Genomic DNA, 12,934 nt, shown 5'->3' with positions numbered 1-12,934 from the left:
GTAGAAATGCGTTCCTTTTCTTGTGAACCATCAATGTATATCATATGAACTATTTATAATACAAACCCTTTTTTCTAAAAAAAAAGTAGTAGTGAGAGAGAGAGAGAGAGAGAGAGAGAGAGAGAGAGAGTTGAGTAGCTTAATAGTTTCTTATTTTCATTTTTTTAAAAGATAAAATTTTAATTAAGGTAAGCTTAGGACAATAGGGCTTTGTTTCTCTTAGTATTTGGGCACTACCAAGAGTTGAATCTAGCCCAAAACTAGCATTGTGCACAACCCCTAGTTGTAGTTGAGGGCCTCTCTTTCATGAGAGTAGATTCAAATAATGCACATGTTGTGTGTAGAAATCTTACATCTTGAGTCTCTCATATTGCCTCCAAAGTGACCCCAAATTAGTAATATATCTCTCACATAACTTTTAAAATCCATCGAGAAGAAATAAATATTTATATAATGGGATTTATGAATTTAGATTATTTTTAAAAAAGGATACATTTAAATTTGCATTATTTTGTAAAAATGTATTTAAATTATGGGATCTATTGATTTTGTAAAATTTTATAAGGGTGTAAGGGATGCTAAAAATAGGTTACATAAGGATATTACATAAATGACCCCCTCGAGCATTAATTTTTGCCTATTTGTGTTGTGTATCTAACTGCCACCTTGCTATTACACCCAAATTGTTGTACTTTTTTTTGGTGCCTCAGGTTCATCCCATCACCCTTCACTTTTCTCTAGGTCTACAAGATAATTGCACTTTCTAGATAACTAGTTGGTGGATCATGCTTCAACGAACTAGTGTAAAGGGGAGTGTAATGTATGAATGTTGCATAGGGCCGTGGGAAAAACACACAATATAGAAAGTGAGTTGCAAGAAGCGAGAGAGATGATGTACAATGAATTTAGAAATGTATTTCTTTCATCACTTAACCAAATGGTGATTAGATACAAATGGCCTAGAGGGCACACTACACGCATGCATGTTGCTTTGGCAACTTGAAGATCAAGTCAAACTCCTAGGACTCTAGGAATTTATATACAAGGTTATTTTTGACATTCCTGTGTGGTTCTACCCATTAGATTTACAATAATTTGCACCGACCAATCATAAGGGTAGGTTCCACTACATAATATTGTATCCTACTAACACTCTTGACATTCATGGATCCTATATTCAATAGTATTTGACATCTTCCAAAGTCATGTAATAGTAAAGGCCCATATTATCTCACCCTTGACATGTAGCACTGCCTAACCTTTGTTGTGTAGTGCAATTGCTATGTGGAGACCAGGCATCTGATATACAATGTGGAGATTGGGCATTTGATAATGTGACATGAAGTTGAGGGTAATAACTTCACGCACCTCTTCACTTCCTGCTGCTTTTGAACTGAGTGATAGAGATATTCATCACTAGGAAAGGGACACTGAAAAGAAGCTTTTATACCAAGAGACTACACCATACTATCCTCCCTTATATGAGAATGAAGATGGTAACATCCCAAGTGATGTACTCAAGCATAAGGAGAAGGAAAGGATCAGTGGAGGCCATAATCTTAGCAAGCCAGTCTTCACCAAAGAGAAGAGCGATACGTTGTTAAAAGAAGATATTGTGGCTCAACATGACACGAACTGATATATATCAAGGAGTTTGAAGGGGCTGATTGGGTCAGATGGGTAGGTTCGGAGGAAACATTGCACCTCCTTCATAGATACCTTTACAATTAGCTCAAAACACTCTGCAAACTATCCTTAGACACAAAGGCCTATAACTTTCAATAGAGACATAATATCAAAGATTCAAACACATATCCAAATGCATCTTGAAATGGGCTTCACTCTGATATAAGCTTCATAAGAAATAGAGAAGCGATCGGAAAGATATGGGCAGTTTACTGGATGAGGGTAAAAACTATCTAAAAAAGAAATAGTCACACATAGAGAGTCATAGCTTTTTGGTTTGAAATCTAATACAATAACTAAAAATACAGGATGATGCTCCTTGGAGAGACTTTAACATCATCATCATCAACAAATGAGAGGCAACAATCAAATTCAATCCTACTGATTATGAAAAATCAAGCTTCGCTTTGATATAAGTTTCATTCAAATCGGACCATCGAGCAAAAAGTTATGAGCAAAATGCTAACAAGGGATCAAACTGTCATGAAAAACACCTACTACTCCTACTGGTCGACTTGGGAGAATACGACCTCCATGCTTAGACTTCATCAACGATCCAAGTCCCATAGAGGTTGCCTAGGAGGGAAGGAAGAGCTCTCTTTGTGGCTTGGGAAATAGATAAACCATGTATGCGCAATGAGCAGCTGAATAGACAACACTTTTGAGCACTTTGGAAGAGAAAACAATGGAAAAAGGAAAGAGACACTCAAGAGAGAGAACCTGAAGTGACCTTCATTACCAATAGAGTGAGACTGCACTCCAATGCAACTCAAAATACTATAAACACAAGGGAGAAGAAGAGGTTTCATACATACAAGCAGGAGCGGAACCTCCAAGACTACTCATAGAGAGAGAATGAACTAGAGAGAGATGGACTCAAGAGTCTACATAAGAGAATGTCTACAAGAGGAAAAGAAGGCTCATGGAAGAGGCTTGAGGAGACTAGAGCTACAACAACATGAGGCCTAATGGTGGAAGAGATGATGAACAAGGGAGAGGAGGGCTCCTTTTATACAGATTTTGTCACCCTCTTTCACCCATTTACAATTGCTGCCTATAGATTCTTTTCCCCATCAATCACATAAGCCTGTATGTCACCATCCATGTCCTTTTTGGCTACTCTTGCCACGTGTCCCATCAAAAGATTCTCAAGACTCTTAAAATATTGAGAAAGTCAAGAGTCTCCCGACATGGAGCCCATAGGGACTCTCTCTTTTCCATATGTCCACATCCTCCTTATTCCACATAGGAATTCTAGAAGGATTCCTCTTGACTCCACACTCCTCCACATGCCTTCCACATATGATATTTACAATGATCCATTCCACTCATCATCTCAATCCCATAGAATATCTTAGAAAATAGAAATAAGTGAGAGCCGCTAGGCTATCACTTGATATTTAAACTCTTATCAAACATAGAAGAAAGCAATACCAATGCCAAATAAAAAATATCAATTTTTGGTGTCACATCTTTCCCTCGGGGGGTCCATCTGGGAAATGTAAATATACTATGAGAGTTCAAAATGAGGGGTATTTTAATTCTCAAGACTTACAAAAATATATTTATAACAGGGGTAATTTTATACACCGTCTTTAAATTAACAGGTAGGGTGTGTTTATTCTCAGATCCAAATTAAAACTTATTTTTTTAATATTGTCTAATCTAGGATGATGTGTAAGCACAGTCACAATTTGTTGATGGGTAGCTCAAAGTTTTAATCTGCTGACTAGCCCTCGCAGTCATGATAAGTAGATATTGGTATTGGATTTAGTCTCACACACACACACACACACACACAGAGGATTCAAATCATATCTTTTAAGATATGCTTTGAGATAGTGGCAATTTAGTAACCTAATATCAAGCTCTACAAAGTAGAGAAAGTGTGTTTGAAAGAACATTTGAATGTGGAATGGGCTTAAGGACAATTCTACTATAGGATGTTATTGCAAGTGATCATGTACAATTTGAATCTCCAAAACTTCTGCCACTTGTGTACGTTTTGGGCATGACAAAACTTGACCACTTTAAAGTGGAAAAAGAGTACCACCTTACCATATATATAACCTTCTACATAACCTTTCCCTATATTTATAACCTTCTACATTTCAAATGATAAGAAGCACAAATATGTGTTCATACAACATTGCTTTATGTTACACCACAAATGATTGTAATTACTTGTAAAGAAACATTGAGTTTGGTTTGATGGCATAGCCTCCCAGTTCAAAGCATGTAGACCTTTGTAGTTCACTATTCATGTCCATGTCTATTACTCGTCTATTAGTCTCACTGGCTTGTGCATGATTTGGAACTTTCTTAGACCTAGACATGGCAAGGGAGAGCACAATAGTGCAAGGGCCATCGTAAATAGAATGCCGACTCATAAAAATATAAAGCAAGCTGGTGCAAAGCTATAACGTGCTAGTGATGTTGTGACATTCCTATAGGCTAGCATAAAATGGAGCCTCACACTTTATATCTCCTTAAGGCACAGATTTTGAATGCTTTTTCTAGGAAGTTAAAGAACAAAACATGAATAGAGATGTCTTATGGAGCTATGATTCCATTCCTAACACTCTTTCCCTTGATTTTGTTAATGGGTACTCTTCAACACTTAGCAACACTTAGATCATGCTATTATAATGCATGCTTTCAAGGTACGTGGAAGATGTGTTCTAACAAAGCACCCCTTTCATGTTGGGAACATATCACACTAGTTCCATCAAGTGATTGTCATGTTTACGATCCTTAAATCAAAGATGCAACATATCAAGTTCACCATGATGTGTTGAGCGATACTCTTGAAATTTGTGATGTTGTTGTGATCCTTCAAGCAATTGTGATGTTGGTGATCCTTCAAAGTTCAAGCAAAGATGTAGCATATGAAGTTCACCATAATACATTGAGCAATGCTCTTGATATAGGAGACAAGTTTTTATGGTGAATGCTGAGGCTCAAAATATTGATGAGCATGCTAGTTCTTCTCCATCTAAAGTGCACTGCTCTCAAGCATATGACTAATCATACTTTGAAGAATGGATGGAATAATGTTATTGAACGAAATTCACTCTTTGAGAAAGGGTTATACTACCAAGAGCTAAGAGATTTAATGTTCAAATTGCTCGATCAAAATCCTAAAGGATCTAAATACTCAAATCAATGGCATTTAAATCTATAAAGTTTCCGATGGAGGTTGTTGAAGGTGATAGTGTAGTATTCAAGATTTTTGAAATTGGACATGAGGCTACATGCACACAAGGAACTTTAGACTAATGCCTAAATAGGAATTTGGTGTTGAACTAGGAAATTTGACCATATTTCCTAGATAAAAAGAGGGATTTTCTCCTCTTCATCTAGGAAAATCTTTTTCCTATATAAACAACCAATGCCATCGAGGAAATTTGTCATGTAATATGGAGAATCAAGTGGATTATATGTTTTCTATCTAGGTTCTTTCAAGTCAAATTGTATTTCACATATAGGTAACTCAATGCTATCTAGGAAATGTGACATCCCATATGGAGAATCAAATGAATTTTCTGTTTTCTATATAGGAAATATGGTCTCTTCTAGGAAATATGGAAGAGTAAGTCCAAAACATTGACCCCTTCTTCTTCCTTGACCCTTGCAAAAACATTGCAAAACATTTTTCAAAAATTGTTGTTTGTATGTAAGGCAATTGATTCCTCACAATATCATGGGTAGTACAACAACTATAAAAGTAAGCAATGCATGCTACTTTTTGAACATAAATCATCACACTAGAATGTCAATTTTATGAAAGTCCTCGCTCGAACTATCACCTCGCTCGAACGCAGTCGCTCGAATTCTGGTAATCCTCAGAAATATGTATTTTTATATGGATAATTAAGAGGATTCTCTGTTTCATATATTTGGAAATTAGCAAGAATGTATCTTTTATATTGCAATTACCTACATAGGAGTTTTTTGTGTAAGAAAGACTGTTGGTACATGAACTTATCAAATGATCCCACATTTTGATGGGTCTACACATGGGAAGGCTGGGAGTATGGATCGGTGACATGGACCTGTGCAAATTTTGAGCCCACATCCGGAGTCGGATGGGACTCAAACTGTGCAAGAGCATGGAATCCATTGGTTTTATGAGCTGTGCAAATTTTGAGCCCAATAGGACACATGGGCATGCAAATCCTAATCACCCATTCCTTATTTTACTCAGTTAGTGATGCAACAAGGTGCATAGGGTGAAAATGGGCCCTCTGACCTCGCCGTGACCACCTCTGATGTTGGACGGGACTCAAACTTTCCACGAGCATAAAAACCATTGGGTTTAGAACCTGTGCAAGTTTTGAGACCGATCGGACACATGGACATGCAAATCCTAATGAACCCTTTCATATTTTGCTCCTTCAAAGATGCAACGAGCTGCATAAGGTGAAAACGGACGTCTGGTATCGCATTCCCCACATCTGGTGTTGGATGGCACTCTCTTCTTTCCCTCCTTTCCTTCTCCTTCTCCTTCAATCTTTCAATCTCTTTTCCCCTCTTTTTCCCTCTTTCCTTTCCCTCTTCTTCTCTCTTTCCCCCTTCTCTTATGCTCATGCATAAGCATAAGCATGAGCATATGTCTCTAAGCATAAGCATAAGAGAAGGAGACATATGCTCATGCTTATGCTTATGCATGAGCATAAGAGAAGGAGACATATGCTCATGCTTCTCTTTTCCTCTTCTTCTCTCTTATCCTCTTTCCCCCCCTCTTTTCTCTCGTCTTCTCTCTTTCTTTTCCTCTTTCCCATTTTCCAATCTCTCTTTCCTTTCCCTCTTCTTCTCTCTTCTCCTCTTTCCCCCCCTCTTCCCTCATGCACAGTCATTGTCACTATAATAAGCTCAGTGGTTGTTTGGGATTAGTATACTATTTGGGATTTACATTTTTCCTTGTTTGGGATTTATTGAAATGAGCACGGTGGTTGTTAGGGATTTACTAAAGGTTATATTTTGTGGGGGTTGCAAGTAATCCTAAACCAACAAAAATGCATTTCATTGCCAGTGCCTAACTTCTCTGGCCAGTGCCTACCTCCTCTAGCCTTAACTGGTGTTTGAGTTGACCCAATCACGATTGCATGATGTTTCAACCACCGAGTTTCCCTCTTTCATGCTCATGCTCTTATGCTCATGCATAAGCCAATCCCACATATGGTGTCAGAAGGACTCAAACTTTGCAAGAGTATGGAAACCATAGGGTTTAAATGCTCAATCTTGCTCCGCTTGCTAATCGAAGGAGCGCTACTATCACTTGCTTCTCCACCGGAATGAGTCTTCCATTTACTCTTGCAAGAGACGCCGAAATGTCACCTTCTTGTAATTCCTCTCGAAGCAAAGCATTCAAGTCTTGAAACAGCTGCAGTGGCAATCTGAAGACTTCTTAGAATCGGGCATCGTCTCCACGAGTAGCCATGACGTAGTGGTTCCACCACTCGAGAGATCTGGGCTTCACATACAACTCCGAGATCATGCTACGTTGAGACAGAATGTCGAGTAGTGTCTCTCTCATTTGACGGAACATGCGGAGACTGCTCGAATCTCCCCTCTGCATAGGTCGCCCTTCTTGGAATGGTGTGGTGAAGAGGCATTGCTTGGCGTTGCCTGAGGTGGATGGTAAGGACTGTCGTAAGCATCCCCAACATAGACATTAGCAAGAGCTTCACCTGCTCGGGGCTAGCCATGGCGAGCAGAGAAGGCAGATCTACAAGCCGGAGGGATGCTGGGCGATGCTGAGACGGACTGGCAGAGGGATGCAATAGGGACGAGGCAAGGGAGGGAAAACTGGCGTGATCCTCGAGCTCCTCTGGAACGATGCACACCTGAGCGCGGAAGCTGCATCGAGGGGCCACCGGGGCGCTTCTCTCAGCCGTGCGTGGGAGCTGGCCGGGTGCGCAGGGCCACCAGTGCGCAGCCTGTTCCACGCCTGGCGTCCCACTAGCGTAGCGTGGAAACAGGCTCCCTGTGGATCTCGTTTCAGGGTGAGTGCATGTGTCAAGTTTTAGAGAGCAAAGATTCTGGGGTATGGGTTTTGGTGCTCGGATAGCCAGGCCCATTTGTAGGATCACAAGGTTAAGCATTCATTTTGGAAGATAGACTCGCAGGGGAGCCCGTGGGGAAGCTCGTCCTGGGAACAGCAGCCGGTATCTCATTCTTGGTATCAGAACCTGCCTTGGGCTGACTTGCAACGAGGGGTCACGATGCCTTAAGGACGGACCTGGGATCATAATTGGCGAAATGGGCCGCCGTCGGAGTTCTATGTCCTGCTGTCGGTTGAGACTCCGTGTCGAGCAGGTTGCCAGGCTGCTGGTTGGAACTTGGAAGACGCCACTGAAGTGAGATGGTTTGCCGGAGCAGAGAGTGCCCATTGGAAGCTGCCATGCCTGCCAGTGGGTCGCCAGAGATGGTTGACACACTAGGCCGAGTTGCCAATAGAGTTTGAGGACGAAAATCAGCCAGTATGGGGAAGAGGATAGATGTTGGGGAGGAGGATCACGCAGAGAGGGAACTGGGGAGAAGCAGCACGAAGAGGAAACAGTGAAGCGGTGGGATTTATATGATTTGGCATGGAGGGAGACTACCTTTCTGAACGCCCCCATGGGGCAGGCTCCCGAACTACGCCCGCTTTTGACAGGAAAATTCAGACACCTATGAGGACAGCATACCCGTTTCCCTCCTCTCCTTTCTGATGTATGATGAGGGCTGTGGAAGTCAGGGCCTTTAGAGCCCATTCCCTCTTTGCGTCAGATTGCTGCGGAGGATTGCCTGAGGCGTTCCACCCGATGCCCAAACCCACTCAACCTGTAGCATTCCCGCTCACATTGCGACGAGCGGGAACGTTCTCTTATACATACCCAGGACTGCCCACCCATCCTTCATGGGAGGAGCCAATCAAGATGTTTAATTGGGATGGCAGGTGCACCGCTTTTAAACACAGCTGAACTTCAAGAGAGCAAAAGCCGAGTCACCTGCCACCTATTGCCCATGTTTGACCTCAGCTTGGCCAGCCGGCTACTCTTGGCTGCCCAAGGAAGAGCACACATTACTCCTCCAGCCAATGAAATATCAGAGCTGGGGCAAACAACACCCTTTTTTTAGTCCTTGGTGATGTTGCTAAAGAAATTTAATGCAGGTTGCCTGCCTTATGTGTAAAGCCTACGCATTTCCAAGACCATTTTTGGCTGTCAAGGATGAGCACCCATTACCCCAGCCAATGAAATATCAGAGGTGGGGAAATAAACACCGTTTTTTTAGTCCTTGGTGATGTTGCTAAGGAAATTTAATGCAGGTTGCCTGCATTATGTGTAAAGCCTACGCATGTCCAATATCATTTTTGGCTGCCCAATGGAATGGGCGGGGATGGGCGGTGTGTAAAGGCCCTCAAGCGGTTTCTGCTTCTGGTGGAGTGGGCTGCCGGACATGTAGGGTCACTGCAATTGCATCTAATAGTCTGCTGTCGATAACATTGACATGTATGGCAATCCACCCAGCTTTCCACACAGAACACACTTCAACTTGTAAAGATGTAACCTTTATGAGTCATTTCAGAATGTGATCTAAATGCTCAGCCATATAAGACGCCACATGCCAAAACACTCAAGCTTACAGTTCGTCAAACAAATTGCCAAGAAAGAAAAAGCATTAGTCCTGCAGATATTATCCAGCCAACCTCATTAACTCCAGACAGGACATCATGGGATACCAAGACCATCAAATGGTAAAGGCATAAATCAAAGAGACACAAAAAGCAACATCTCAGCGAATCCTTGCCTATACAACTCAATATAGAGCTCCATAACAAAACTCCAATCTCAGGAGAGAGAGAGAGAGAGAGAGAGAGAGAGAGAGAGAGCGCTTAGAAGAACATACACAATCAAAACAAATATCAGAAAAGAAAACTTAATGAACGAGGCAATACTTATCCATAATCATGCCTTAGCTTCTTTCTAGGTTTGAAATATTCCAGAATCTTTCAATATATGCATAACAAATGAGAAACTTGACAGCCTTGCATGAAATCGAAATGGGCACAACATATAGATTCATCCAGGTTTATCCATCCAAAAATGGAACTCCCATATAATTGGGGAGGGAGGAGCTGATCTGAAGTTAAGGGATCTATCTCCTCCCAAGGACTAAACAAGACTGTCCCATTTCTGAAGTCCAAGGTTCGCGTCAAGGTGCTAAGTTACATAAAAAGCTTGTACTCCTTTGAGCGAGAATGACACTAATCATTTGGGGAGGGTGGAGCTGATTTGAAGACTAGGGATTCGTTTCCTTCTAATGTTGCTTAGCAAATACAAGCCTGGGAGCACAAGACTACCCCATGGGAGTCGAGACAGTCTAAAATCCCAACGATCAAGGTCCAGATGCTCAGATCCATAAATGCTCGTACTCACTCAGCTGAACCTAAATTGACAAATAATGAACAGAATTGTATGGCTTGAGCTTGTGAAAATTGAAGCTACCTCCAATGAAGCTGCCTTAATGATCACAACTTTCTTTGAACCAGGCAACCTTTATTCTCACTTGTGGAGCAGAGCTCGAAAGGGTGACTGTTTATGGGAATAATACAATATATTTGCTTCACAGATGTGTAAGGAAATTTTCTGGCAAGCATGACTGAATGGCAACACTCGAGACCAGCCATTTAACATCGTGCGAAGATATGCCAAACATCTCACATTTGGATAGGTATGATCCGGGATTCATGTCTAAATCACCGCCCTGAAGAAAACCGGCCGTCCTCAAGAGAGTTCATCATCTTGGGCAATTCTGAAATTGTAAGCAGGCCTTTCTGGGGCGCTTTATTCAAATATATTCCCGGATGTAGGCAAGCTGAAACATCCTTAGTTCTGAACTTGTAAGCAGGCCCTTTCTGGAGCGCTTTATTCAAATATGTTCCCGAATGTAGACAAGCTGAACATCTAAGGATGCCGATCATCCAAGCGACACATTGCCAGGACACTAAACAATATATTTACATGGGTGCAAATCATAACATCTGCAATCTACTACCAGCCGAAAGTGAGATATGTATCCTAGGAAACCCTAACCACGAGATGAAGCTCGTCTGGAGTAAATGCCCCAGTTAGAAGAAGACTTCAATGGGTATCATGCTTTTGCTGCTGCTTTTTTAATCCCTCTTTTGCAGGCCATTTTTGCAGATCAAGAAGCATCTAACAAGTATTAATTCCATCCTTACAATCATCGGTCAGAGACCCAAATGTTTCGATCTTCTTCCTTGCTCGGTAAGTCACTTCTGTGTCCACCTCTATCCGCATGTAACCATCGAAGTCGACTGGCTTGCCCCCAGTAAGCTGCAGAGTTTGATTGTACCAGAGGCTGTCCTTAGCCCACAAAGAGCTGAAATCGTCAAGGGTGCGAGCACGATTATATACTTGTTTCAACGGGTTGAAATAGCCTGGTTCCCTTTCATTGGTTGCAATGTAAACATTCCGAGCAGTACCAATTTTGTCCCTCAGCTTTTCTATCAGAGAATCAACAGATGTATCAGCCTCAAGATTCGGCCATAGCTCCTTATTCTTTGCCTTGTCACCTCGAACAACATGGACGGCATCAAAGTCCCACTCCATCTGCCCGCAGATCGCATTTACAATATCCATGATCCGCTGTGATTTCCAGATTAGGTGCCAAGGCCTTTGAATGACTTTCTCGGTTTCCCCCTCGCAGACTCTGAACCAGTAGCTGTCAGGCCCCTCGAATTTTCGAGAGATGATGGTGCTCATGTCCCGTCGAAGCTGCATGGGAGTTATCTTGCTGTCGCTGACCTCCTTGGCAGTGACCGGCTCAGCTGGGTGGTCCAGATTCCATTGATTCATCTCTTTGAAGAAGTGCTCCTGTTCTACCACAGAAGCCGCATCTTTCAAATGGGCCAAGTCGAAGTAAAATCTGAAATCTTTGCCGTCCTCATCGCCATGGCCCGGATTGTTCAACGACGACAAGCACAGATTAAGATCCATAATCAATGTCCGATTGAGGTATTGCGCTTCCCCAAGAGCACAGAGGAAACTCCACAGGTATTGATTCATTGTCTTGCAATGGTCATCACTACGAGAATAATAAAGATATCTTGAATGATCCTGATACCTGAAGTTGCTTTTTGCTGCAGCCACCGAATCTCGTATGACCTCTACTTCCTCGAGCACCTCGGGCATAGGTCTTACACCCCTCATTGACTTGAATGGCTTTGCGTTCTTCCCTGAATGCCAACCCAATGAACGAGCGACACTGTACTGGCAGCCGTCCAATTTCAGCGTGAACCGTCTGTAATCCCTGTACATCCTCCAGGATTTTTCCTTCAGGGACCGAAACCTCCAAGCTACATCACACTCGTTTTCCTTGGATCCACTTACCGGTTCGCCGTAGGCAAAAAACTGCAGATTTGGAAAATGCAATAAGTTGAACTTTGAGAGGGCAACAAGCACCCTGGGATCCGAGCAATTGATCTTCGTCTCCTCGAGATCGCACTCCGGCTTCGCTTTCTCTAGTGCAGGGGTAAACAATGTCGTTTGGTCGATAGCAACCTGATCTGAACGCGTGGGTTTACTCGTGTAGTTGAAGTCCTCCCCTGTGCGCACAAAAGAGTCATCTGTTCGGAAAGTGGCATTGGTGACGGAGCTGAGCACGAGAGCGATGGCCTCTCTGGGCTCCTGCCATGGATCAGGGGGCTGATAGGTGACTGCGAAAACTGTAAGGATGAGCACGACGAGTACGAAGAAGATGAAGGACACATTGATTAATCTCTTGCTGAGAGGCTGAGAGATGAACTCAGTGCCACCGGTTTTCATCTCGATCTTCCACTCGCTAACTCTTCAAGCACCTCTTCAAGCTCAATCTGATCTGCGACCTACGAAGGGACAAGCACTAGCGCACCTTTGAGCGTACCGCCCTTTTCGCTCATGACTCGGAAATTTTATGTACGCCCAGAGGAGCCGCTCTGCCGGCCGCCAGTCTGCACTCCTTCCTCGATCGCTTCGCAAGTAAGTTCTGTGCGCCCTTGAATCGTTTCTGCCGGCCGCCAGTCTGCACTCCTTCCTCGATCGCTTCGCAAGTAAGTTCTGTGCGCCCTTGAATCGTTCCAACGTTGCTCACATCAGCTGGCGCCGGCGACCGGCGTGCTTGAGGTAAGCGTTGATGGACACCTGCTGAAAACTTCAGAGGGTATCTTTCGTGTCGCTCACAGGTCCATATCTCCCTC

General features: G+C 42.8%; 1 protein-coding gene across 1 annotated transcript; it reads right to left on the bottom strand.

Moving 5' to 3' along the window:
• Positions 1-9,746: 9,746 nt before the first annotated feature.
• Positions 9,747-12,722, bottom strand: LOC147902960 (uncharacterized). The gene has a single exon (XM_087374074.1). The coding sequence runs from the start codon at positions 12,522-12,524 to the stop codon at positions 10,893-10,895; it is 1,632 nt and encodes a 543-aa protein (XP_087230200.1). The 5' UTR covers positions 12,525-12,722; the 3' UTR covers positions 9,747-10,892.
• Between the last annotated feature and the right edge of the window lie 212 nt (positions 12,723-12,934).

Source organism: Dipteris shenzhenensis, chromosome 4 (assembly GCF_047967505.1).
Source record: "Dipteris shenzhenensis isolate YYH24624 ecotype China chromosome 4, Dip_SZ_1.0, whole genome shotgun sequence".
NCBI lineage: Eukaryota > Viridiplantae > Streptophyta > Polypodiopsida > Gleicheniales > Dipteridaceae > Dipteris > Dipteris shenzhenensis.
This window is presented reverse-complemented; position numbering and strand designations above follow the sequence as displayed.

What these genes read in the sequence shown, in the direction of transcription:
- LOC147902960 (XM_087374074.1), bottom strand. Translation starts at nt 12,524, where the DNA reads ATGAAAACCGGTGGCACTGAGTTCATCTCTCAGCCTCTCAGCAAGAGA.